Raw genomic sequence first — 23,263 nt, 5'->3', positions numbered from 1 at the left:
ACTATTTTATTTTAATAAATTTCTTTCTTTTTAAATTTATGGATGTCAGTCATTAAACTATGCAATCGGACTTGATTCAATATTGAGTTGAGACTACTTCTACTCTGTCATTAAGATTGAAAGAGTTCACTCGTTATATGGTAAAATCAACATTTTTTATTCATTATCTTCCCAGTCTATCAATTCATTTTTTAAAAGATTAAAAATAATAATTAATTTAAATTAATTTTCAAAACTATTATATTTTTTTTAATTTTTTATTATTTTTTTTTCAAAATCTACAAAAAGAAGAATTTCTAAAATAATATAATAACCCAAAAGTGAGAGAGAGAGAGAGATCTCGGGACAAAGAAGATCTTCTTTTTCACTACACAATTGAAAGTAAACAATAAATTGTTTTTTCCCTCTTTTTTTTTTTTTGGTTCAAAAAATATATTTAATAACACGAATATGAATATTATTATTATTAATATATTTAAATTGGATTAATGTATGATGATGGTGGTGACCACCATGATTAAATTTTAAAATGTTCTATCCACCTACTCTACTATACTCTACGCTACACTACTCTACACTCTGTCTTATTTCAGCTTGAATAATCTACAGATTCTTGGATCCATTTAATATTTATGATTTGGTGACAATAATTAGCATTTTATTCACTTTTTTTGGTAAACTTGTGAGCTACTACTCTCTCTCTCGCCGGCGAGAGACGATACTTTTACACTTTTTTCCAATACCCTAACCCCTACCCCTAATCCGACATACACATTTCGTTTAAAGATAACATAGCATATAAATGTTTATGATAAATCTCCAGTTTTGTAAAACGTTTATTTCAATTGGGTGGAAACATGATGTTTTTAAATTAATTAATTTAAACTTCACATCACCATGGCAATTGATGATGATGATGATGATGGTTGCTATAAAATTGAAATCAATCATCGTGTACTACCATCCCTCCCCTCCCCTTATATTACATCATGATGATCATTAAAATCCATCCACTTCAACCGTAAAAACAAACAACAATAACAACAAGCTCTCGAACTGCTCTGGAAGAATATTGCATACAGTCACGTAACGACAATACCAACAACGGTAGCAGGAGGAAGAATGTAAACACTTTTTGAAACTGGATATGCAAGGTTGAAGAGGATGCGATGTGTCCTTGGGTGGGGTAGGTGGGGTTTCATCATTTAGAAAGATAAAGTTTAAAAATCACAATGTTATTTGGAACCTAGATGAGAAAGAAACACGTCCACACAAAAATGGCAGGTACATGATGGAACAATTTGACCAGATGACCATGATTCATTAAATATTTAAATATTAAAATATTTCGATTATTTTAAATTTCCAACTACCCTTACCCTTTATCTACCCAGGGAGGGAGGAAGTGGTACCAAGAATGATTCTTGGATGGATTGTATTTTTGTTTCTTTGTCTCTGGTAACAAGTTGCCATTATAAATATTGTCATCCAAGTTTTTTTTTTTGTTTAAAATCACCTCTTTGTAAAATCCAAGCCAAGATAAGATGTGGTCACTATTGTTGAAAAAATTAATAGAGATGGAATAGAGGGGGAGAGTAAGTGAGTGAGTGAGTTTAATGTGGTGGGTGTGGAGTGAGTGTATCCACCAATGTTTTTAATTGGGTTGGATTCATATCAAAAAAAACAAAAGGGTACTCGGGTAGACTGAAGAGAGAGAGAGGGGTGTGAAATCAACTCATTCACTCACTCACTCCCCACCCATCGAAAACAATTGAATTACCATATTTTGACACGATAGGGGTACCAACCATCATCATCTGCCAGGTCAACTTTGATGAATAGAAAGAAGAATATTATATTTTGTTGTTTGTTTTTGATGATGGAAATATGGATAGATGATTTGATGTGACCCCAAACCCCAGCAGCAACTTAACCACTACCTCCAACCAACGCCGCTCAAAGATGTTCATATATAGCTCACTCAAGCAGCAGGAAGTGGTGTTGATCAAATTAAAGTCATTAGTTTGTTGTAAATGAAAGTTGATCAAAATCAATAGTTACTAACTAAATATTTTATTTGATTAATTGATTAGTTTGAAGAAACTATTCTTTCTTATTTATCCTTATCCTCCTCTTCCTCCTTCCGCCAAAAAAGTTTATAGCTTTTTTTCCTTTTTTTTTTTTTTTTTTTTTTTTTCTTTCTTTACCTAATTACACTTCCGTAATTAACCTTATATTATTATATATATTTTATATAGAGTTTTATAATCTCTACCCCTTTGTTCCTTTTTCTTTCTTTTTTTCCAAATTGTACCTATATTACTATTCCTTATTCCTTTATATACATTATTATGGTTCAAAATTATATAAATATATTAAATTAAATATTATTCTTATTATCTCTTTATTCATTCTTTATTTTACTTATTTACTCAAAAGTCATATTCAACTTTAATTATTATATTATTATTTCGTTATAAATTATATTTTCATAAATAATTATATATTATTAATTATTCTAGTTTGTCCGTCTTTTTTTCATTATATATATTTTACATTTACATTTTGTTCTCTTAGAATTTATTTATTATTCCTTTTTTTTGCATACATTGTATGCAATATATATTAGTTATTATCTTTACTTTTACGTATATATAGTATACTACTTATTGCTGCCGACCGTTATCGATATTGAATTGTGGACATTACATGTACTCTAGTTAATTACTACTTGGATATCTATCTATCTATCTGCAGTCTATCATAGTTGTATATTACTTCTATATATATATATTTACATACCTATATAATCTATACGTATCACGCGCTCATCTCCTATCACAATTGTAACCCCGTGCTCACCTTCCACGACCGACCAACCGACCGATCTATCTATCTATCTATCTATCTATCTATTATATTCCAAATAATAATGGAACAAGGTGAACTCGAGGACAACGGGGAGTACTCTCCCTCGTCGTCCACCTTTGTTATGAATTTGAATACGAATACCAACAACACCAACAACAACCTTAACAACAACAACTATATGATTAATACTACTACTCCCTTTTATCAACACCAATCATCATATAATAACAAACAACACCAACACCCAAGAACCTCTTCTTCTTCTTCTTCTTCATCGTCAGCAATGATTGTTGATGTCGATCGAATGGTCAATAGAATTGTCAACAATATAAAGACCTCTTCTTCTAAACAACAACATCATCACAGCAGTAGAAGTAGAAGTCGTAGTCGCAGTTACAGTCCAAATCACTCGTCTGCAGACAGAAGTAGAAGCAGAAGCAGAAGCAGAAGTTACAGTGACAGTCGTAGTCGTAGTCGTAGTCGCAGTTACAGTCCTTATCGTATTAATGGACGCGACAGTAGAAGTAGAAGTCGTAGTCCAAGCGACTGCGATCGTTATGACAGTCGTAGCAGAAGCAGAAGCAGAAGCACAAGTCATGACAGTAGAGATGACAACAACAATCATAATAATAATAATGGCGGAAGAAACACCTACACCAACAAAAGAGATTACAACAACAACCATACTCCTCGTGGTAACAACAACAACAATGGGTATTCTCAACCATCATCTATATTAATCTTGAATGGAATACCTCCTCGTTTATTCAACGAAGACCAAGTATGAATAAGGCTATATTATATAATTATATTTATTATCAATCAATCAATACAATTTTATTAATCATTACCTTGTTAACTCTATCAACAACCCTTTAGATACACGAATCGATAAAGAATAGTTTAAACGGAGGTAAATGTGAAAAGATTACATTTAAGAAATCGTTGAATGGAGGATGCACCGTATTTGCATGGTTTCCAACGATCCAAGACGCCACTGATTATCTCAAATCACACAAACATATCAAAAATGGTAACGGAGAGATCAATCGTGGTGTTGGAAACAGTGACCTCGTGATTGGAGAGTCACCAGTGCAAATTGGTTACGCCTTTTTAAACAGCACAGAGTTTAGACATTTGAAAGAACAACAACTTGTCTATCTGCAACAAGACTGGATGTGCGAGAATTGCAACAAGTCCAACTTTTCATGGCGTGAGAAATGCTTTCATTGCAACGAATCGATTGCAGAGTACCCACGCAGAATCGCATCAGCTCCAGGTGTCAAAGATGATGATGATGTTCCAACTACAAGTCTTATCATCAGAGATTTGGAATCTAATCTTACAACTGAAGATATGGTACAAAACAAACACAAAACATATATTCATATATATATATTCATATCTAATATTTATGGTTGTTTATTTATTTTATAGTTACATTTTGCATTCAATTCACTTGGTGGCAATCCACCGAAAACCATTCGCTTAATCAAGAAAAAAGATCATAACAAATGCATTGCCTTTGTAGAATATTCTACCGTTCAAGTAATGATTATTTAGAAACCCCTATATTATATTTATCCCCTATCATATGATTATATATATTATGTATCCATTTTCTATATTTATTATTATAGCTATTTAATTATTATATCACCTACTTTATATTGAAACAACCAACCAACCTAGCAGTCTAATCGACTCGCGTCAATTTATACTAACTTATTATTTCTTTCTTATTACCCACAACCAACAATCAATTGATCGTCAATCGATTTATTTATTTATTATCCAACTTGAAATTATTCTCTCCCTCTTTCTACCACCTTTTCCTTTTCTCCCTCTTGTCTCTTTGATTGTTATATATTTATTATATTTTTTGTTTGCTATTAATGATTTAAAGGATTCTATATTTGCATTCTCGAATATTAAAAGTTTGGTTGTTTTAAACAATCAAAACTATCGTGTAAATTATTGTAAGAGTGAAGTTCATCCTACTCACAATAATAATCACCATAACAATAATAATAATAATGTAGCGAATAACAATAACAACAACAACCACAAAGTATCTTTGGCCAACAAGTATACAATGTGGAGTAATGCCTATTCGCAGCAGCCTCAAAAGCAACAACAACAACAACAACAGGCTCCTGAAGGATTTGTTATTGAACCAACCACTGGATTCTATTACAATGCTACAAGTGGATATTTTTTCGATGTCGTCAAGAGAGTTTACTTTTACTACGATACCACCACTCAATCTTACAAGTGCTACGAACAGACCACCAACAACTATGTACCATTCCAACCGTCCAACCCCGTCACTTTGATTGGGTCCTCCTCCTCTGCCACCACCACACCCAAACCCGCCACATCATTACCCACCACTGATAAAAAGAAACCTGGTTCTGGTGCACCACTGACTCGTGTCACTCCCTCTCTTTCACGTAAAAAGGTAAAGATACATTAATCAACAATGAGAGAGAGAAAACAAAAGTTTGTTTATTGACCCTTTTTATTTATTTATTTAGATGGACAGTGAAATTGAAAGATGGAACCAAAAAGGTAGAATACTTAAAGAAGCCTTTGAAACGGATGAAACATTGTTAAAGTATCAGTCCCAGTTGCTCCCAAAGTCTGGGTCATACTCATCGGTTGAATACTCGATCCAACAACAACTTTTACAAAATAGAGTCACTCAACAACAAAATGAATTGAATCAACTAGATCATGAATACGATGAAGAAACTATCAATTATAATGAATACAATGATGAAACAAGTGTTGGCGATCACCAACAACAACAACAACAAACACTTGAACAACAACAATCTTCTTCTAGCTTGTCAACATCTGCAACCAATGCACAGCCAATTAAATTCCAAATGAAAAGTAATAGTACAACGATATCGGCGGCACCTGTAATTAACAAATCGGCCTTGGCCAGTAAATTGGAAGCAAATGAACAACAACAATTCATTCATCAACAACTTCAACAAACCATCAACAACCAAACAAAAAACGAACTGATCCAAGAACGTGGCGGCAACAACAGTGACAAGATCATTTGTCAACTGTGTGATCGAATGTTTCCCAACTATGACTCTTTGTTTAAACATGAGAAAATGTCAAAGCTTCATCTTTCAAATCTTGAAAAACAACAACAAAATAATTTAAACAACAACAACAACGTTCACCAACATAATGGATTAGAAAATCATCATCAACAACCACAAATAGAAAAGAAAAGAAAAGACCAACCAAATCCATTTAGTACAAATAGTGTTGGATTTAAATTATTAAAAAAAAGTGGTTGGGATGGAGGTTCATCTGCTACTTCAGAAAATAATAATCACACCAATAATAATAATCATTTATCAAACAACTCTAACCAAAATAATAATAATAATAATAATAATAATGATAGTTATGGTGGAGGTAGTAAACAACTTGGACAAGCAATCAATGTAATGGTCAGACCATCAGGTGCAGGACTTGGTTCAATCAAGGAACAATCCAGCATCGATCCGAAATTCCAAATTCTCCCATCAGACGATTACCAAACAATTGTAAAGAAACGTGCACTTCAAAGATTCCATGAGAGTGGTGGTTCAACTCTTGACGAATCTTCAAATCCATTCTTCCGTAGTAGTAAAAGATAAAACTCCAGACCTCTGGACTAGACTGAATCGATCCTTTTTGCCTACTTTTTTTGGCTAAACAAAACTTGCTCTCTCTTTCTATCTCTTTTTTGGTCGACAATATATATTTATATTTATATATTTATATTTAAATATTTAGTTTGTCGAAAAAAGATGAAATTTATTTAGTCAAGTAAGTGTATGTGTGTAAATCATCATATAATCATATATATACATATGTGTAAATAATATATATTTTTAATAAACCCAATTACCTGAAATAACAATGTTATTTCATCGAGTAATTTTACCTTTTTTTTTCTAAACCCCTTCCTGGATTATATATATCTAAATTAAATTGTCAATGATTTTATAAATCTTTTGTTTGTGAATATATACAATTAATTATTTTATTTGTTGATTATTTTATAATGGACATTGACCCAATTGTTTACAGATGCTTTCTTCATTTGCATCGACCATAGTCCAAATGGTTGGTTCATTTTCTTTAATGTAAGCGATACACTCTGGAATATAATTGTGTCTCTTTGAACATCTTGCAATCAGACTTTGATAGATTTCTGTAAAGGTTGATCCTTTTTTGTATTGACGATTGGTCTCTAATACTGCATCGAAACAGAATAGACAGTCTGTGAAATTACCAACATCAGCTTGTTGTTCAAAGACAATGTTGTCTATTATATTTTCTTTTTGGTTGTTGTCGTTGATTGTGATTGATCTCGATTGCGTCGTTGATGTGAAAAACAATGCAAATATTGTCATCATAACGACGATTGTTAAAACTATACTTGATCTATTCATTCCAGCTCTATTCTCTTTTTTTTTGTATCTAAATTTGAATGAATGACGAAGCTCACTCTCCTCTATAGTTATCGATATTTGTAAATAGAATTAATTGTGTGATGATGTGTATTGAATATAGTTCAACGGTTGTTTTCAGCGAGCACCTCCAGTTTTAAAAACTTTCTCGGATTTAAAGGTGATCAGATAATACCGCTGGATATTTTTAAAATATTATTATCCATGCCAATGATGACAAAAGTTAATTTTTTAATAATAATTCTTTTTATCACAGTTAGCATTGTACAATAATAATAATAATAGATCTTTTACTTTGAGAAGATGGATGTGGTTAGTTGGATGTAGATATGTTTGCATAATTTACAATTCTGTGCAATTATACTTTGTGATTTGAGATACTTTATCAAGATAAAAATAAGTCAGAGGACAAAGTTCTGATGATTTTTCATCTTTTAGATTTATACTTTCACACTAACTATAGTCATTTGATAGAATTGATTATGTGAATCCAACCGCAGTCGTATTAATCAAACGTCTGTTTGTCCTTGTCTGTTCTGTGTGTGCAGACGTTGACACAGAAACAGCTTGATCAGTGAGATCATCGATTTGAGTTGTAGAACTCCAGATCAAATGATTTTAAATATCTTGGGGGAGATTGTCACAAATACAATTGTTCGACCTCATCATTGTAACTAGAGTGAGGGGGTGGCCACCACTTGTCATTGTCAAAAAATCACACCCCCTATTCTTGTCGGTTTGCCCAATGAAAATGTCGTGTCATTGGCAATGACCGGGGTGCACGATCATTCCATTTGCCCTATGCAGAGGCAAAAGTATGCCTGAACTGAAAGAGGGAGGGTGATGCAAAGGGATGAGTGATGGTCGGATTTTTTCATTTTTTAGAGACAGCAATTCGATGGGGGAGGATCATCCCCCATTTTCGATGAATTCTTTCATTCGCAGATATTTTGTAGTGCATCCATCAGCATGCCCGCCCTCTCAATTAATTATGAATTATTAATCATCATGAGAAGGTCAAAGTCATCTGACAACTCGCATGGTACATTCATAATAATATAATACCTAAACGTCATCAAACAAATATAATATAATTTAAATATATTCTTCACATAAAACAATAAAGTTAGTAGTAGTATTATTATATATTATAGTAGCAATACAAGTAAGAAAGAAAGAAAGAAAGAAATAATCCAGTTAGTAGTAAAGAAAGAAAATACATTCATCCGATAAATTTATAAATCGATTAGTGGTAAGCAAGCATCCATATCATCATTCATTATTATTATCTCATCGCATATCTTCCCTCTTTTGATCGATCGATCACATTATGTACATACATTTATCAATTATCTCTTTTCTTTAAAGAAGATATGATCGATCATCATTATCACCATCATTATAATACTACTACTTCTTCTTCTTCCTTTTCTTTATTTTTATTTTTATTTTTATTATTAATTTTTTCAACTATGAGAGGTCAGAAATGCAAGACCTCAGACGTTAGACCTCATTAATTTATTTATTTTTAAAATCCCTCCCCTTTTGCAATTGTGTTTGTCAGCGACGCTGCTGACCTGTGATTTCAAATAATTTTTTTCAAGAATCTTGTCTTTGCATGCATGATGATCCCCTCCCCCTGCTCGCACGCCCCACACAAAATTAATCTCTATTTGACCTTGTTTGGGCATTGAAAAATGACTTTTGCACCTTTTTTTTGTAGCAAGGGTCGATTCAATTTAAATTAAAACCAACCAATCAAACACCATCATCGTTCATACATTCATCCGTCCTCCTCCTACAGTGCCACTCACAACTCTTGCATTCATTCATCATTTTCATTTTCATTCCTAACTTTCTCATAATATTTAACTCCATCCCTTCCTCCTCCCTCGTCTTTTGCATTACTTTCTTTTTTTTTACAACAACAACAACAACAAACACATTTCACACAAAAGAGAAAGAGAAAGATAGATAGATAATAACAATAACAAATTAAATTAATTTATTCATAAAGATTAGAGTAGTGTAGTATAGTATAGTATAGTATAATATAATTTAGATCCGATTAATAATATAGTAACAGTAATAATAATAATAATAATAATAATAATAATAATAATAATAATAGCCTTGTAAAATTTAAAAAGGTAAATAATTATAACCATAATCAAATCCGACACCCCCCCGATACCCATTTCATCGTCGTCGTCGTCGTGTTTACACCACATAAATATATTTATACATCACTTGGATACATTTGATTCTGATATTCCATCGATATATGATGGATTCGTAGCTGTGCACAGACTTGATAACAGATCATGTCATGTCAGAGTAATGATTGATGATTCCAAATTTCATTAAATCATCGATATTGTTGCAATCGAATTTTCAAATACGATTTGACATTTGTGTTTTTTTCCATCCATCATGATCATCGTCATATGATGTTTACCACGACGCAATCCACTTTATTACCCACCACCACTCACCACCACAGTTTGTGGTTGTGTGTTCTATTTGTAGTAATCTTTTATTATTAAATAGTATCCAGTCAAATGAATGAATAAATGAATGGATGTAGCATTTATTTGTTTGTTTGTTTGTTTGATTGCTCTGCAATTCATATCATCGTGATGAATGATTCATCCCCAACTACGACTACGACGACAACAACAACCATCCCATCCCATCCAATCCAATCCCATCCATCCCCCTACATTCATCATCACCAACAGTTTTGTAAGAAAGGAAAACAAAGTAATGAATGAAATGAATCAAGGAAGAAAGGAATCATCAACAACAACAAGATATGACAAGATGATGAACAACAACAACATAAGAATCTGAAAGAGAAAAAAAAAGAAGAGATTTTAGATTTACCATTCCAAACCCCCACCATATGTACATCAGTCAATTCAAGTTGGCATATGTTTGGTGTGATTGATGATGATTGGTAAATATCCCACCCAAAAAAGAAGCAATCAAATTAAATCAGTGTATGCAGCAAATATTTATTTATTTGATCATCATTTTTTTTGATTTGCCTGGTTTGAATAATCATAATCATCATCATCATCTAATCAAACATATGAATTTCACGCATACGATGTTGACTGATTAGCAAGTGGGGGTAGGGTAGATGTTACCATCAACAATACAATAATAATACATTCATTTTAAATTAATTATCATATCTTCACCTCCACCTCTCACTCCCCAAATGAATGATCATTCATATGTTGTTCATATGTTCCGTGGAGGGGATGATAAAGGTGATATGAAATTCCGTCAATAATATCGTACTCAATGTTGATCATGAATTATTATCCCCCACCACCACACACACATACACATTGTTTAAAATATATATCATAAAAACAATATTACCCACAGTAAATTACGACATATGGATCACATGGAGCACCATTCTTCATCCATGCTATTTGTTTGTTTGTCATCCCAGAATTATTGGAAAATCGTTCCTCTCCTCTCCTCTCAAGATCACCATTCCACATGTGTATATCAAATTAGTTGACTGACTGACAGACTGCGGGGAAGATAGTCAGCTGAATGCACGGCGACTTTGGTTGGTTGGTTGGTTGGTTGGTCAACACACACACATGGTTAATTAAAAGTGTCATCTAGCAGCTGGCTGGCTGGCTGGCTGGTTGCCTGGCATGACATTCAGGCGGGCTGGCTGGTTTGGTTGGATAGATATACGTATTCCTACCCCTCTTTACCGTACCTGCCACCTGAGATGCCTGCTGGATAGCACATTTGTTTCCATTTTTAAATTTAATTGTACAATAGCGCAACAACAGCTGCAATAATATACCAGCAATCCCAACCTTCTCGTCCTCTCCTCGATTCAATCCTCTACCACCATCCCACCCCTACCCATCTACCACACTTGATATTACTACTACTACTACTCTCCTAGGTTGAATATGTGAATTTAAATTTAAATTTAAATTTATTTATTCTCTTTTTTTTTTTTTTTGTCTATCTATTAAACAACCAATTTGATGATTGATGATTGATGATGAATGATGGTGATAAGAAGAAGAGGAAGAAGAACAAGAACAAGAACAGCAACTAGAGAGAGAGAGATATTTAATTATCATCTTCATCTTCCACCTCCACCTAACCTACTATAATAATTAATTTAGTATCTTTTTTGTGTTTGGAAATTTCCACCTGTCATTATTTATTATTATTAATTGTGTGGTATCCACAATTCCAGACGTTAAACAACAACAACAAACAGTTTAAAATATTATATTTCAATACCAATGAAAAAATTAATATCGTCGCAACAAAATCACAATAATACTATCATCATCATTACTACTTGTACCTCTTGCAACTACCATCATCATCATTGTACCATTTCATTTTCCAGATTTTAAAAATTGAATCATCTGTTGTTTTTTTTTTTTCAAACCAAGCCACAACATTAATTATTTTAATTAATCAATATATTTATTTATTTCCAATCTAGTAGTAGTAGCCCTCCCATTTGTAATAATTAAAATTAAAACCATCTGATTAAAACCATCCCCAAGAAGAAGCCAAAAGAAAAGAAATTGTCATTTAGCCAAAAGTTTAAAACTCAAATTAATTGGTATGTTTCAAACAAAATCATCCTCTCAAACCCCAGGAGAAATCCTATTCTATCTATCTATCTCTTTGTTGGATTGATTGGAAGATGACCAATCTTGTCCTTTGTCAAAAACCCAAAAATTCAATCGAAACCCTACCCCTTTCTTCGCCATGTTATGTTCAACTTTTTATTTTTTTATTTTCCATCTTTCCATCTTTTTATCACGATGGTGATAGTCGTCGTCGTCGTCGTGCGACCTTCACCTCTTTCTTTCTCCTTTTCCATTTTGACAATTTAAAAACAAAAGAGATCTCTTGAATTCATGGATGGATGGGATGTCATATGACAGCAGTTACATTACATTACATTGGTTGGTTGGTTGGTTGGTTGATCACGCATCGTGTTGGTGATTGGCACACCCCTACGTTGCACGATCAAAAAAAAAATCTCTCCCTCTATCTATAGATCAAATACACCCACCACACCCACACACACAATCCACCATTTTTTGAATTTTCAACTCTAACTGTACAACAACAACCCCTACCCATAGATTCGGTTGAGTTGTTCAAGTCAGTAGAACCCACCATCACTTTAAATAAAATTTATTTGACCGCCTGACCTTCGCAGAAAAGTATCGGCAAGGGGTGAGTAAGTGGTAGGTAGGTAGGTAGGTAGGTGGGTATTCCGAACTAAATGCATGATGATGATTCTCATCCCTGATTCTCTCCTTTCACACATCACAATCACCTGACGATGATGATCCCCCTACCACCATCATCACCACGCCACATCACACCCCACCACCCCAAACCCTGCAAAGCAGACCAGTCATCATATGACATGCATCCCGTCAGCCATCCATCCATCCAACAATCAATCAATCAATCAATCAATTAATTGGACTGATCAGTCGGTTCAGCTTTTTCATATGATCAACAACTGCATTCACGTTCACTTTCAAACATTCAACTGAATTATTGGTTGGACTCTTCCCTTCCCTTCTTCGACATATTCAATTTGAATTAAAAGATAGAAAAGAATCATTCTTTAAAATTTATTTATTTATTATATATTTAACAGTCAAACGCCAGACATATACACACACAAACACATACATACACTTCACTTCACTCTTTACTCTCCTCTTCACTTCACTCTTTATTTCCATTAAATACTAATTTATTATTTATTTATTTCTAGAAATAATAATAATCTCCAACATTCCCTAAAATATTAGTTATATAGTGTACATCTAACTATCAAATATATCCAACAACTCAACAACCCATATTTTTATATATATATATAACAACATTTTCACAGTTTAATTAATTCATAGTCAAAAAAAAAAAGTCAGAGACACACCAATCAATCAAACCACCCAACAATCTTTATATCAATTTCAATTTCTGGAATCTTCTAGATTTTTTTAAATTTCCAACAGTCTCTCACTCACTACGCTACTCTCATCTCTTTTCATTGTATATATAGTTTAAAAAAAACTAATCATTCATCACACACACTCTCTGTGTTTCAAAGTTGATCCAACAAAAATGTTAATGAGCCCTATATCAAGCCCCCACCAAGGCGGAGGTGGCAATACCTTTTCACTTCCACCTCAACAACAATATTACCAGCAACAACAACAATCGTCATCGTCATCGTCGTCACAATCATCTACTCCATATTATTCACATAGCAGCAACGGTGGTGCTGGAAGCTCGGCTGGTGCCACCGCCGCCGCCAGCAGCAATAACATTAACAGTAGCAGTCCTCCACAGCCATCGCAACAATTGTCACAAGAGGATTTGGAAGAGAAGCGATTCATCTCGCAACTATTCTCGTTTATGGCCAACCGTGGCACGCCAATTGAAAAGATACCCATTTTCGACCACAAGGAGCTCAACCTCTACAAGCTGTACCACTGTGTCATCTCGCGTGGTGGTCTAGTCGCCGTCATTGAGAACAAGTTGTGGCGTCAGATCACAACCGAGTTGGCCGTCGACCCCGAGCGCACAGACGCCGGTTTTCGTCTGCGTATCCATTACCTCAAGTACCTCTACCCCTTTGAACGCAAGTTCCACCTGCAAATGGATGATGACGAGCGCTTTGACTACGAGGCCTTTGAGAAGCATCTCTCCAAGTCGCCCTCTGACAAGAAGCAGCAGATGCTCGACGCGTCGGGCTCGGCCTCGGCCCGCAAGAAAAAATTCTACGCGTCTGCCCCCAACCCTCTGAATGGTGTCGCCGGCAAGAGCTCCCCCACCTCCTCACCCGGCTCGCTCATCTCACAACCCAGTACTGCCAATGTAGCACATCTTCATCAACATCAACATCAACAACAACAACACTCGTCACCTCAACAACATCCTCAACAACAACCTCAACCACATTTCCAACAACACCAACATTTCCAACACATCCAACACCAAAGAGAAAGAGAAAGGGAGAGAGAAAGAGAGAGTTCAAGTTCACCAACCATTTCCTCGATGATTTCAACACCAACTTTTGAGCAACAATTTCATCAACACCAACAAATTGCGAGCAGTCCTAATAGCAGTCCAACTCATCATACTTCAAATAACAACCATAATCATAATCATAATGGTATCCCAATTTCTTCTTTGTCCAATAACAACAACAACAACAACATTAACCTTAATAGCAGTAACGGCAGTCTCAACATTGTAAATAGTTCCTCTTCCACCACTTCCACCTCGTTTATCCCATCGGCTCCCATTTCCAACGCATCCTCCTCTTCATCATCATCTTCTTCACATCTTTCAAACGCCATTTTCCACCCATCATCAGATGATTATCTCCTTGGGTCGTTGACAGCCGCTTCGTCAGTGTCGTCAGCTTCGATGACATCCACCTCAACGTCACACTACCCAGCTGTAAATTTAAAGATTCTCGAGAACAAGTCACTCAAAAAGTACAATGCCCTTCACAAACTCAAGCTTTCAAATTCACCATCACGCCGGGAATTGGTCAATGCTGTCTCCCAACATTTTGATGCTCAAAAGATTGATGAAGATTCAATCATTAGTCAATTCTTGAAAAGAATTAAAAGTGGTAAGATAAAATATAAGATAAAACAAGATAGGATAGATTGAACAGATGATTAATATTTTATTTATTTATAGAACATAGATTAAGAGTTGTTGAAAGTCGTTAAGATTGATTTCCAATTCCCAATTCCCTAGTTTCAAGTTTCAAGTTTCCCCAACTATATCCACCATTCACAAACAACACACACATAACATAACTTTGATTAACTTAATTGTATTATAAACAACAACAACAACAAACAACAAAGAATCAAATAATAATAATTCTTTTTCACATCACACTTATATATTATGTTTCTAAAAATCTTTCTTTCTTTCTTTCTTTATCTATCTATCAATTTGTCATTCTCCCTCCCTACTTTGTCCAATGATGATGTTTTTTTTTTTTAATCAATAATAATAATAATAATAATAGCCCCACAGAGACTGGATCCAATCAATATCTACTTTTGGTGACGACCTACTTCATGAATGATTGAATCAATGTGGTCCCTTGATTTAAAGATACGATTAAATACACCTTCCTTCTCCTATCCCCAACCAACTCCCCTCCTCCCCCAACCACCCAACCAACCAACTCTATATATTCATCATCGTCATCCAACTATTAATAATAATAATAATAATAATAATAATAATAACATACATTCACAACATCACGAAACCAAAAGAAAGAATTTTAAATCAAAGTATCTCTTTAAACAAAAGTATTTCATTAAAATTTTTTTGTACAAATATTTATTTTTAAAACAAAAACAATCAATATCCTTCTAATCTAATCTTATTTATCTTTTACTTGACTTTATTTTTTATTATTTAATGAAATGAAATGGAAATTGGAAATGGAATGTAGTAGTGTAGATTAATCGGTTTTAATTATATTATATCATCGGGTTATTATTATTATTATTATTATTATTTATTCATTATTTAATATTCTATTATTAGTTTACTAACAAAGAGCCTTTTCAATTTGTAAATAATCTAAATGATTTGGAATATTTAAAGCAACTAGAAGAGAATCTGAACAGGTTGGGTCTTCACCAGAGCCATTACACATTTTGTATTCCAGAGGGTCAGCTGAATTGTTGAACCAAACTTCAACGGGTAAATGGTAAAAGTTCATCCACTTTGATGGTAGATGTGGGACGACATCGTGGTAGTTGACAAGTCTCCAGTAGGACTGTAATACTACGGATTCAAAATACTCGACAAATCCAACATTTCCAACACGTGGACTTCCAAATGTATACATTTCAATGGGCAGATTAATGAGTCGTGGGTAGACGTCGGCAACGGCCAACACGGCCAATGCACCACCCAAACTGTGTCCAGTGGCAATAAACTTGTCGCACTGTGGACACTTTTCAAGCGCAGCAGTGATACCAGTCTCTACTTGGTCTTGAACGTGTCCATAGGCATCGAGGAATCCAGCATGAACCATTGCCGATGGGAATCCAGGGTATGGTGCCAACTTTGCAATATTTAAATTGGTAATCCAATTTGCTAGATTTGGTCCTTCAGTTCCTCTAAATGCAATGACAACTAGATAAGATTAGAATAAGAAATATATTTGATCAATATTTGAATAACAAAATATATATATAAATAAATATTTGAAAGTGTAAGTTTTGCATGCCATACTTGTATTATTTTGGGAAATACCAATAAAACCAAATGTATTGGTACGATCATGAATTAAAAGTTGGGTTACATCTAGATGTGGAATATATTGGTTGATACAATACGGACATGTCCAATTACTAACTACATCATTATCACAATATGATGAATATGAATACTAAAATTAAAAGGTCCCATTAATTAATTAATTAATTTAATATTGAGTGTTTTGATGATCATGACACATACCATTAAATGTGCATATGCACGATCCATTTGAAATGCAGGGTTTGCAGGTGGTGGTGATACAATATCATCACCATCATTTATTTTTAATCTTATGCCTCTATTATTATTATTACTGTGTTGTTGCTTTGCATCAACAACAACAACAGTGGTCGTAGATGATAACAATGCTACTATTATGGTTACTAGTAAAGTAGCAATGATCACTGATATACTACTCGAACGCATTCTCCACTCTCTTTCTCTTTCTTTGTGTGCCTCTTAAAATAAATAAATAAATAAATAAAGATTGATTGATCTCTTATTCCTACTATACTACTCCTATGACTACTTATAAGTAGATAGATAGATTTCAATGCCGATGAAAATAAAATGTGTTTATGTTGTTGACAACCACACACTCACTCACAACACTACTTTGATCACCTTTTTAAAACGTGACCTTTTGCAAAGGCCAACGGAAAAATCACCGGCAACAGAGCCGCAAAGATAATAATTTTTTTTTGATAATTTTGTTGTTGAAGTCTCATCAGAAAAATGAAAGGTATTATTTGAACAAATCCCGCGAACAGATAATTATAATCATCAATCCAATCTCGGTAGTAGATAATAGTAGATATAATTACTATTACTTTTCTCTTCAACTCTCTCAAACTTGCGCTAAAATAGTTTTCAATCAAATAATCAATAACATTGTTAAGATCTGCTTTCTTGGCTTGGAGCAGACTGAACTTGACTCTCATCCACCACTCCTACTGCTGCTAGCAAAAGATTTGATGCAGACAGCTGACAGATCAACAGATGAAATGTGACATATTGAAAAGGTCGAGGTTGTCAAACATCTCTCAACCTAACATTCTCACAACAGTAATATCTTTTCTCGAGGAGTCGAATGTGTGTGTCTCGGTCAGGAAATTAATATTCCAATGGAATTATATGAACCAATCGAGCAATATCCATAACCACTTTTTTCATCACATCAATTCCCCACCACATTGTATGGTATGGTTATTTTTTGTTGTTATTCCCATTTATTATTATTATTATTATTATTATTATTATTATTATTATTATTATTATTATTATTATTATTATTAGTGATCAGTAGTTAGTAGAAGTAAGACTCACACACACACACCCCAATTCGAATCGATATCCAACAACACCAAAAACATAATCATTATAGTTGACCACTTTTTATCTTATCTATCCGATAGATAAAAGATTTAGATTAGAAGATTAAAGAAGAATGGTATGTCAGCAACACAATCGATATAAAATATATCAAGATTGTCTCGGTGATTCATTGTTAAAAGATATGGTTGATTGGTCGGATATTGAAGAGTTGGGACCAGAATGCGACGAAGAGTGTCGAACGATCATGGTTGAAGCCATACAAAAGTTTATTACAGTTTGCAAAAGAAAAGTTGGATTTTAATAATGCACAGCTCATATCAAACGAGACTGGATCCTTTACAGAATTGAATTCTTGTGATTACTCTCAATATATTAGAAAACAATTAATTCCAAATACAGATGGCGTTTATGAAAACATTGAAGACAACTTAATGGTCAAATGGGATGACAGCCAAAATCAACATCATCTTGTACCAAAACAATCACTCTCGAACAAAGATAGAAATAGTGTTCTTTCAGGTGATAGATTCCAACTATTAAAAGTATTTCCATCCTAATCACAACAAACAAAAAAAATATATATTAAAAAATATTAATAATAAATAAAATAATTATATTTATCTCTCACTCTCACCCTCTCTCTCTCTGGAACACTTGGAAGATACAGGATTACAATTAGTGTAGATGATGGTGGTGGTTATGTATCTACACGATGTACATGTCCTGTAGGTAGATGTAAACACATAAAAGCAACGGCAATAGCAATGTATCATCGACTCCAACAATCATCTTTGAAAAAACAACAACCTACACCTATAAGATTATTCAGAGAGTTGTTGCATAAGCTACCAAAGCACGATTTGATCAATATGATCATCGACCTCAATTTCCCTGGTCACGATGACAACGATTATGAAACAGACGACGATGATGAAGATGATAGTGATCTAAATAATGAATATCATGATGATGAAGATGATGATGAATATCATAAAAGAAAAATATAAATAAATCAACCTTTTTTAAAACAAAGAGTAAGTAAAAAGCAAAACAAATAATAAAGGTTTCGGTCTATAATGATTATTTTAATTTAATTGCATGAATAATATAATTAACTTTGGTGTCATCCATTATTGACCAATTACAGGTGATTGGATTGTAAAAAAGACCCTTTTGGTCGAGTAGTCTCATGGCAGAGTCTGATGATTCAATGTATTGTCTCAGCTCGGTTGGCATGACGAATTGATTATGATGATGAGTGTTTACTGGTACTATTCTGAGTAGATATTCAGCTCCTACTATAGTCAACAACCATGATAATGGTGTACGGTTAATAGTTGATATAAATAAACTACCTCCTGGCTAAAAAAAAAAAAGAGAAAACGATCATTAATATCATCCACCATTCATTATTATTAATCTATTTTGATTATTTATACCTTTAATATTTTAGTTAAATTTGAAATAAATTCTGGTACATTGTCTACATGTTCAACTACTTCCAATGAACATACTACATCGTATTGTGGGTTGTTGGCATTGACCACATGATTTTCAATGGTTGATTCTATGTATTCGAGTTGTTGGAGTTGTAGTTTTTGTTGGAGTAATTGATCGAGGTTGGCATGAGCAATGGCCATCTTTATATTTTGTTGAGCAGCGTCTACACCAACCACAGATGCACCTAATCGACACAATGACTCTGTCAACAAACCAGCACCACATCCAACATCAATTATCTTTAATCCTTTTAATGGTGATGATGCAGCAGCGGCAGCAGTAGCAACATCACCTCCTCCTCCTCCTCCATTAATCGCACCAACCTCTTTTAGTTTTTCGACAATGTATTGTACACGTACAGGATTCATTTTGTGTAGTGGTTTCATCTCTCCTTCTTCATTCCACCAATCCTTTGCCATTGTATTAAAAAAGTCTATTTCATTTTGTCTCTTTGATGATGATGATGATGAAGTCGATGATGATCCGACTTGACTATTATTGTTATTATTATTTGTATTTGTTGTATGATTATTTGGAGTAGTTGAAAATGATCTATTTATATTGTAGTAGTAGTTGTTGTTTGTAGTAGATATACTACTAGTACTATTACTAATAGTAGTATTCAAAGCACAACGACCAATGTATCTATTACCAACACACGTTATTGCAATACTCTTGAATTTAGATAGAGATTGCATTATCTTGAGGAGAAGATAATAATATATTTATTATTATTTGAATGAATGAGATGATGTAATATTATTAATAGTACTTACAAAATAAATAAAGTCATGTCGGCCAAAGGTAAGTTCATAGGGGATTAATTTTTGAAAGCTTTCAAAAAATCTTCATTTTATTTAAAATTTTTAATTGTAGTACAAATACAATACAAATAAAGATAGAAATAATGAATCAACTACAGCAACAACAATTATCACAACATTTAGATCAATTTATACTCTGTCTATTATTAAAAGAATGTGTAATAGATAATAATATAGTTAGACATGCAAAAGAAATAGTATTATTGTCAAGTGTTTGCAAGAGATGGTTAAACACGATCAAGATTGATTTGAGTAGATTAGACTCCAAATCCGATTTTCTGGAATTTATTCGATTAAATAATCGTTCAAAAGTCATTCAAGAGTATAGGAGGATGATTGAACACCCACAGAGTCTATGTGGTCAACCAACCGATTTTGTATGTCGTCTTTTACCAACACTCGTCAAAACGGTCGATTATCTCGAAAGAGATAGATCATTTGCTACATTATTTACGTCATCGATACGGTCATTGACCATTCTCAACTGTGAAGAATACCATAATGTCAACAAAAGATTATTGTCTTTGCCAATGCCATCGTTGGAGTGTTTGGTCGTCCAAGAAAGTCGTAAAAAGAATCCAACCAAATACTGTTGTTTTCAATCATTATTTGGAACCGATCTAATATTGAATTCACCAATACTGGAAAATGTAAAGAAACTTGTACTTTTTTGGTTTGTTTCAAACAAGGAAGAAGAAGAAGGAGTGTGGTTAAAAGTATTTAAGAGAATGACATCACTTGAATCATTACACATTTTTGGAAGTTCCTCCAATTCTGTTCAAAATGTTACACCTAGATGTATAGTAACAACTATTCTATCGGGATTGGTATTCCTACCTAATTTGATTCATTTGGATATTAGACAATTACCAAAGGAAATCAATTTTGATCAATTAGGAATTGATTCTACGTTTAAACTTCCAAAAAGTCTAACAAACATAAAGATAGATACTAAAATTGGTAAAACAGATTCATTTAAATCATTGGTTCAACAATATTCAAAACAACTTAAACAACTACATGATTTTCACCTCGACCAAGATTGGATCAAGATATTTCCACTCACAACATTGACTAGCTTAACATTTGCAATTCAAAGTGTACCTAATAGAACACCAATATTTCCACCAACTATAGAATATCTAAATATTGTAGAAGATACAGATGGAATACCTAATGTTATAGATTTTAATGAATGGAAATTAGATCAATTACCAAGATTAGAAAAGTTGGTTTTTAAACCATGTTCTGAACAATCTGTAAAAGAATGGATTCATTTCTTTGTCAAGTTAATCCAAGGTTCATCAAGTCTTAGGATATTAAACGGAGAGTTGAGCAACAAAGAATATATAGAAAGTGATTTCTTTATTCTTTTTAATTGCATTTCTAAAAGTCCAACATTCAAACAATACACTCAAAGAATGGCTCCTTGGGATAGAAATGTAATCAAACAATTCCTTCAAAATTACCAACAACAAAATCCGCATCTGCCGGCAGATAATGTATTGATATGGAGGGTTCACAGGGATATAGACATAATAAATTCAAATAATAACTATTAAATAATAAACTTTAATTTATTAAATAATATTTTAAAAAAAAAACTTTTATATTAATAGTATGAAATAGAATCCATATTTAAATAGTTATTGTTTGTATTTATGATGTCTATGTGCTTGTGGACTCTCGATAATAATGCCCGGTCTGGATGCGAATTTAGGTAATTCTTAAGGAATCCAACAGTTAAATCACTCTCAAACGGCATCGATCTTAGATGAGTATAATGTTTGAACGTTGAACTTTGAGAGATACAGCCAAAAAGAAGAAAGAATTCGCTTTCTAAATATTCTTTTTCTTTACAAACTTTCCCCAAGCCTAAAATTCTAAGACTTGATGAACCATTGATTAATTTGATAAAGAAATTAAAACATTCTTTAATGGATCGTATTGGACGAAACTAAAAACCAACTTTTCTAGTTTTGGTAGTTGATCTAATTTCCATTGATTGAAATCGATACAATTCGTTTCAGTACAATCTGAAATATTGAGATATTCAATGGTTAGTGGAAATGTTGGAATGGAAATGTTACATAATACATTTCAAAGTATAAGCTAGTCAATTTTGTGAGTGGAATGATTCTTATCCAATCTTGGTCGAGATGAAGAGACAGTAGTTTTTTGAGTTGTTTTGAATGTTGAACCAATGACTTGCAATAATTTGTGTCTCCAATCTGGTGCTCGACCGATGATTGTTAGAGTGCTTGGAAAACTAAACCCAGAATCAATGTCTAATCGACGAAACCTAACATTGTGTGGTTTAGCCATATTCAAATCGATAAGGTTTGGGAGCAATACCAAAGCATTTAATAAAGCAGTCACATTGTCCAATGTAGCCTTTTTACAGTTGAATGAATTTGCTAAAATGGCCAATGATTCAAGTGAATGACACCTCTTGAATACTTTTGACCATATTCCATCTTCTTTTGGTCGGAACCAGTAAAGTACGAGCTCCTTTAAATTATCCAGAATTGGTGAATTCAATATTTGATCGATTCCAAATAGTGATTGGAAAGCGAAATATTTGGTTGGGTTCTCATCACGACCTTTATCCTCTATTTCCGAATACTCCAAAGATGGCATTGGCAGACAATAATCTTTTGTTGACATCATGGTATTTTTCACAGTTGAGAATGGTCAATGATCGAGTAGACGAAGTAAACAACTTGGCAAATGGTTGATCTTTCTCGAGATATTCGACCGTTTTGATAAGTTTTGGTAGATCAATAAATACAAAATCAGTTGGTTGGTTACATAGACTCTGTGGGTGTTCCATCATCTTTCTATACTCTTGAATGGGTCTTGAGCGAATGTTGAATCGAGTGAATCGTAGAA

At 33.4% G+C, this 23,263-nt stretch overlaps 10 protein-coding genes across 10 annotated transcripts; 5 read left to right on the top strand and 5 right to left on the bottom strand.

Moving 5' to 3' along the window:
* Positions 1 to 2,932: 2,932 nt before the first annotated feature.
* Positions 2,933 to 6,539, top strand: DFA_01843 (C2H2-type zinc finger-containing protein; the record flags this gene model as incomplete). The annotated part of the gene is made up of 5 exons (XM_004359751.1): positions 2,933 to 3,652; positions 3,751 to 4,230; positions 4,309 to 4,419; positions 4,778 to 5,332; positions 5,409 to 6,539. 5 exons carry the CDS (start codon positions 2,933 to 2,935, stop codon positions 6,537 to 6,539), a joined length of 2,997 nt encoding a protein of 998 aa, XP_004359808.1.
* A 405-nt stretch (positions 6,540 to 6,944) lies between these two features.
* Positions 6,945 to 7,825, bottom strand: DFA_01842 (uncharacterized protein; the record flags this gene model as incomplete). Its single annotated transcript, XM_004359750.1, has 3 exons — positions 6,945 to 7,368; positions 7,653 to 7,738; positions 7,805 to 7,825. 3 exons carry the CDS (start codon positions 7,823 to 7,825, stop codon positions 6,945 to 6,947), a joined length of 531 nt encoding a protein of 176 aa, XP_004359807.1.
* A 502-nt stretch (positions 7,826 to 8,327) lies between these two features.
* DFA_01841 (uncharacterized protein) lies at positions 8,328 to 8,875 on the top strand (the record flags this gene model as incomplete). Its single annotated transcript, XM_004359749.1, has 2 exons — positions 8,328 to 8,400; positions 8,727 to 8,875. The coding sequence occupies 2 exons, from the start codon at positions 8,328 to 8,330 to the stop codon at positions 8,873 to 8,875; spliced, it is 222 nt and encodes a 73-aa protein (XP_004359806.1).
* Positions 8,876 to 11,490: 2,615 nt separating this feature from the next.
* On the bottom strand, positions 11,491 to 13,138 carry DFA_01840 (uncharacterized protein; the record flags this gene model as incomplete). The annotated part of the gene is made up of 3 exons (XM_004359748.1): positions 11,491 to 11,515; positions 12,463 to 12,559; positions 13,090 to 13,138. 3 exons carry the CDS (start codon positions 13,136 to 13,138, stop codon positions 11,491 to 11,493), a joined length of 171 nt encoding a protein of 56 aa, XP_004359805.1.
* Positions 13,139 to 13,523: 385 nt separating this feature from the next.
* DFA_01839 (ARID/BRIGHT DNA binding domain-containing protein) lies at positions 13,524 to 15,148 on the top strand (the record flags this gene model as incomplete). Its single annotated transcript, XM_004359747.1, has 3 exons — positions 13,524 to 14,023; positions 14,270 to 15,045; positions 15,117 to 15,148. The coding sequence occupies 3 exons, from the start codon at positions 13,524 to 13,526 to the stop codon at positions 15,146 to 15,148; spliced, it is 1,308 nt and encodes a 435-aa protein (XP_004359804.1).
* An 845-nt stretch (positions 15,149 to 15,993) lies between these two features.
* On the bottom strand, positions 15,994 to 17,653 carry DFA_01838 (uncharacterized protein; the record flags this gene model as incomplete). The annotated part of the gene is made up of 4 exons (XM_004359746.1): positions 15,994 to 16,586; positions 16,686 to 16,842; positions 16,914 to 17,170; positions 17,566 to 17,653. 4 exons carry the CDS (start codon positions 17,651 to 17,653, stop codon positions 15,994 to 15,996), a joined length of 1,095 nt encoding a protein of 364 aa, XP_004359803.1.
* Positions 17,654 to 18,159: 506 nt separating this feature from the next.
* Positions 18,160 to 19,054, top strand: DFA_01837 (uncharacterized protein; the record flags this gene model as incomplete). Its single annotated transcript, XM_004359745.1, has 3 exons — positions 18,160 to 18,336; positions 18,359 to 18,566; positions 18,732 to 19,054. The coding sequence occupies 3 exons, from the start codon at positions 18,160 to 18,162 to the stop codon at positions 19,052 to 19,054; spliced, it is 708 nt and encodes a 235-aa protein (XP_004359802.1).
* A 73-nt stretch (positions 19,055 to 19,127) lies between these two features.
* Positions 19,128 to 20,245, bottom strand: coq3 (3,4-dihydroxy-5-hexaprenylbenzoate methyltransferase; the record flags this gene model as incomplete). Its single annotated transcript, XM_004359744.1, has 2 exons — positions 19,128 to 19,409; positions 19,487 to 20,245. 2 exons carry the CDS (start codon positions 20,243 to 20,245, stop codon positions 19,128 to 19,130), a joined length of 1,041 nt encoding a protein of 346 aa, XP_004359801.1.
* Positions 20,246 to 20,454: 209 nt separating this feature from the next.
* Positions 20,455 to 22,017, top strand: DFA_01835 (uncharacterized protein; the record flags this gene model as incomplete). The annotated part of the gene is made up of 2 exons (XM_004359743.1): positions 20,455 to 21,813; positions 21,991 to 22,017. The coding sequence occupies 2 exons, from the start codon at positions 20,455 to 20,457 to the stop codon at positions 22,015 to 22,017; spliced, it is 1,386 nt and encodes a 461-aa protein (XP_004359800.1).
* A 466-nt stretch (positions 22,018 to 22,483) lies between these two features.
* DFA_01834 (uncharacterized protein) lies at positions 22,484 to 23,041 on the bottom strand (the record flags this gene model as incomplete). The annotated part of the gene is made up of 1 exon (XM_004359742.1): positions 22,484 to 23,041. One exon carries the CDS (start codon positions 23,039 to 23,041, stop codon positions 22,484 to 22,486), a length of 558 nt encoding a protein of 185 aa, XP_004359799.1.
* Between the last annotated feature and the right edge of the window lie 222 nt (positions 23,042 to 23,263).

This window comes from Cavenderia fasciculata (assembly GCF_000203815.1).
Source record: "Cavenderia fasciculata unplaced genomic scaffold Scf_Dfasci-F-a-25c12.r2-5, whole genome shotgun sequence".
In the NCBI taxonomy this organism is placed as follows: domain Eukaryota; phylum Evosea; class Eumycetozoa; order Acytosteliales; family Cavenderiaceae; genus Cavenderia; species Cavenderia fasciculata.
Note: the sequence above shows the minus strand (reverse complement) of the source record. Positions and strands in the feature narration are given on the sequence as shown.